Source organism: Cystoisospora suis (assembly GCF_002600585.1).
Source record: "Cystoisospora suis strain Wien I chromosome Unknown contig_2876, whole genome shotgun sequence".
NCBI lineage: Eukaryota > Apicomplexa > Conoidasida > Eucoccidiorida > Sarcocystidae > Cystoisospora > Cystoisospora suis.
Window position 1 is genome coordinate 1 of NW_027155672.1, and position 275 is coordinate 275.

Here is a 275-nt window from a genome sequence, read left to right on the forward strand (position 1 = left end):
TTCTTCGTCTTGTGCGTGATGGTTCTGCTTGGTGATGGTGGCTAGCTAGCCATACATGCTCCATTCACAATGTATAGATAGGAACGTGTGTTATGCGTGCATGTATATAAGAATCGTAAGAAAACATATCATACAGGATACCTGCTCTCCTTGCAAAGGCTTGGTCTGAAGTGTAATTCGACTTGTCGGAACATAGATAGGTTAGACATGCTATCAGTGGTATGAAAGGATGGATCAGACAAACGACTTGACTTGAGAATGAAAAATCGAGGAGA

At 41.8% G+C, this 275-nt stretch overlaps 1 protein-coding gene across 1 annotated transcript; it reads left to right on the forward strand.

Annotated features, from left to right (window-relative positions):
- Positions 1-13: 13 nt before the first annotated feature.
- CSUI_005854 (uncharacterized protein) lies at positions 14-274 on the forward strand. Its single transcript, XM_068066022.1, has one exon. It carries the CDS (start codon positions 56-58, stop codon positions 167-169), a length of 114 nt encoding a protein of 37 aa, XP_067922001.1. The 5' UTR covers positions 14-55; the 3' UTR covers positions 170-274.
- Position 275: the final 1 nt, after the last annotated feature.